The sequence below is a fragment of the Limulus polyphemus genome, unplaced genomic scaffold, assembly GCF_000517525.1.
Source record: "Limulus polyphemus unplaced genomic scaffold, Limulus_polyphemus-2.1.2 Scaffold3570, whole genome shotgun sequence".
Lineage (NCBI taxonomy): Eukaryota > Metazoa > Arthropoda > Merostomata > Xiphosura > Limulidae > Limulus > Limulus polyphemus.
This window is the reverse complement of record NW_013669180.1, coordinates 86541-90220: the sequence shown is the minus strand read 5'-3', so window position 1 is coordinate 90220 and position 3680 is coordinate 86541. Positions and strand designations below refer to the sequence as shown.

The 3680-nt window shown below is 28.8% G+C and overlaps 1 protein-coding gene across 2 annotated transcripts in view; it reads left to right on the top strand.

Moving 5' to 3' along the window:
• LOC106469611 (exopolyphosphatase PRUNE1-like) overlaps window positions 1-3680 on the top strand; it is a 41169-nt gene that overhangs the window by 22268 nt on the left and 15221 nt on the right. For both annotated transcript variants that reach the window (XM_022398188.1, XM_013930113.2), the window contains exons 6-7: window positions 1567-1722; window positions 3458-3552. In XM_022398188.1, coding sequence (XP_022253896.1) covers window positions 1567-1722; window positions 3458-3552 — 251 coding nt within the window. The remainder of the gene's footprint in view (window positions 1-1566; window positions 1723-3457; window positions 3553-3680) is intronic.

Sequence of the window (3680 nt, the reverse complement as noted above, 5' to 3'; positions counted from 1 at the left end):
TATCGGCTTATGTACTTATCTTACAGTGTTCACAATAAGACTTTTTGAGAGTAACAACGCTGCACTTGAAAACATTTATGCCGACAACAGGATGTGTAATTTATCGGCTTATGTACTTATCTTACAGTGTTCACAATAAGACTTTTTGAGAGTAACAACACTGCACTTTGAACCTGTCAAAACATTTATTATGTGGTTGGTTTTGTGCTGAAACAATAAACATTGCAATTCATTGAATATTAGTAATCCTTTTGGGGTGTTTGGAATTTAGCAGCATAGGTGTACAAAAATGTTATTTGAGCACATGCTTATAAAATCCTATTTCCCTTTTCAGCACTTATTCATCAACCAATAAAATCTCGAGTATCAGTACTACTTATCACACTCATTTAGTTTTACAAGCCTTATAAGTTTAGTCTTCTTTGGAAAACATTCTTACTCTTTCAGCTAAAGTGTAGTTTAGAAGTTCCCTACAGTTATGAAACACCTTGAGTTGTTACTGACTCTTACCTTGAAGTAAGTAATAATAATTTATAATATATATATATATATGTATATATATATACAGAATCAAATACAAAGTACAAATCTAACTGTATTACCAATATTTTGCAAACTACACCGATATTTCAGCTACCATAGATTACATATATACATATATATATATATATTTACTCATAAATGCTTAAATTTTAGTTATTTTTCTTAAAGCTTGAACAATATATGAAAATTACATTGAAAAACAATGATTTCTAGTACTTACGAGAACTTATGGTGACAGAAAAATATTTTATGCTCACGTGTGCCTTTAGTGCTAAGCCTCGTATATTCTTTTGAGTGGAGGGTGATGAAATATAATTTTTGTAGGCTTCACATATACATTTTAGAAAGAAAATATTACTTTACTAGTACACCCAAAACATCTGCATTTTGCTTGGGTTTATAAATAAAGTATACATGTGTTAAAAAATTTTTTATCTCCATTCAGAGCAACAACTTGGTCATCACCATTCAACAGTCTTTGCAAAAATATTAATTTCTCTTCCAAGTTCTTTACAAACAACTGTCAGAATCACATAAAGCACAACTTGTCCTTTCTATTTGTTATAAACAGACCCCTAAGAAAAGTAGGTGGTACTAAACAAGAGGTTTGGAAAGAATGGAGTAGGAGGAGGCATCACTCTAGTTGATTTGCTAGATACATTGATTTCTCAGCAAATCAAAGTGGTAGGAGGTTCTAAGTTTATATTCTAGCTAACCAGTATCAAATTTCATGTTTTCTTTGGAACTAAGAAATTAAAACATACATGAAATTATAATTTGAAATATAAGCAACATTTTGATGCCAATTTCATTGATATATAGTAATAATAAAGTTACTTTATAAAGTTTTGAAAATAAACTGTTAAATGATCGTGACATGCACAGTTAAACCCACCCATTGTGAAAGGGTTAAATGTGTATTTGTCATTTTATTATAGTTTTTGAGTTTTAAAGTAAAAAGAGAACTATATACTAGACCGTTAAAGTTACATGATCATTTAATTTTTTATTACTGGTGAACAGGCACAATTCTTCTAGACACAGTATGTTTATCACAGGAAGCCAAAAGATTAACATCAAAAGATGTTGAAATGGTAACAAAACTTGAAACTGTTTTGGAGGATGTTAAAAGGGTGGAGATTTTTGAAGCATTACAGAAGGCAAAGTTTGATGTTTCAGGTAAGTAAGATCCTTTCAGAAATAAAGTAACCTTTAGGTAGGTTTTTGATATTAGAGTTGAACTATTGTATATTAATTGCACCAAATGGACTCTCAAATGAATCACAAGATCACTAAATTTCAATGTGTAAAATAAATACTTTTATAAGTGAATCTGTGGTGTCAACACTAAACACAGTAGGTAAATGATTCAAGGAATTATAGAATCACAAAAACATAAATAAGAATATTGTGACATTTTGTTTCATAGAATGTCTTTAAGAAGACAAACATGCTATTTTGTTTCATAGAATATCTTTAAGAAGAAGACTAAAATCTTATTAATCTCTCAAGCTTTTCTTTGTCATATATACATAAGGTGCTATTAAGCATTTTAATTACACATACTATTATATTCAGTCCTTAAGATGTATAGCTTTTTGTTACTCAATAGGACATCCTCCATAGTAAAACAAATACCAATTTCCTAACTAATCTTATAATTGGCTGTCGTAACAGTTGCACTATATGTAGTAACAAGGATATAAAGATATTTATGTATGTATGCTAATACATATTTTTTCACACTTTGTTTTTGTAAGTAAAAACACTGGAGTTTATATTGAATGTTAATGATAAACATATTGTTTGAAATGTCAATAAAACCATCAAATCAATTTTCTTCTTCAGTTACTTTGAAATGTAACATCTATAAATGGGGTGGAACATCTGTAACAGAAAATATTTTCCCAAATTTTTTTTCTGTGGCTAAGTTAAGGTAATACAGCAGAGTATTTAAAAGAAAAAAAAGGAGCCTAAAACTTAGCTATTTATTTTTTTATAAAAAATTTAAATGTTGGAATGTTAAAGCCACCTCATAAGAAAAAGCAACCATTGCAAGAGTTTTATGCTTGTAATATTACATATCAAAATAACATGTAATTTAATAAATTGTACAAAGGAACAAAATAAATCCATAATCTTATTTTAGTAACCTTGTGACTACTTGCATAAGTTCTTATTTCTATGTACCACTGTTATTGCCTTTACTGTCTAAAAGTGTTATAGATATCTTCCAAAGTCTGCCAACGGCTCTTGTACAATTCTGAGTAGTCTATATGTTTATGTTCATAGGTTTACAGACATGTGTGAAGTTTAGTAATGTAGGTTAAACCTAATATTGTAATTTTGTTTTTAATCTCATAAAACCATAAAGTGTGTTAATTTATTGTTCTTTAGTTATTCTTTTCTTGATGTACTGAACACTATTAGTTTCTGTTAAATAGAGGAATCTAATAGATGATGTACTCCCACCACTGTTTGAATCCTATATTTGTAGATACCACCTACTGGAATGTATTAACTTTTATTGTCATTCTTATATGTGACATTTTGTTTTTGACGTAATTTTTTATCCTATATATTTTATGCCATGTTTTTTTTTGCCATTTTGAAAATAATCTTGTGAAGCTTTTCATTCAGTACATTTGTATTAATAACATGTTTAGACCAGCTTCTCAGCTGTTCAACATTTTAGAATGTTATTTTACTCTACCAGTAAAGAAGCAAGAAGTGTATGGTTAGCACTGAGAGTCTCATAGGAAATTATCTTTGAAATAAAGTATCAATAATGCAGAAGGGAAAATTGTTTTCCTCAGTACATTTTATATAGTATTTTAAAAAATCATGTAAATGCTATATTTTTCACATGCTCTGTTAGAAAATGTTTTTTGTATGTGTTTTTTTTTCATGCTAGGTCTAACTGTTAATGAAATGCTTAGGAAAGATCTGAAAGTGATTGAAGGAAATGGTTTCAGAATTGCAATATCTTCTATACCAGGCCCTCTGGAGGTATATCTTTTTATATCAGTGGTTTGATTTGTTTCTTAAAAATTAGAACATCACATAATTGCTGATATATATATATATATATATATATATAAGAGAGAGAGAGAGAGAGTGAGTCTACCTAGAATTTC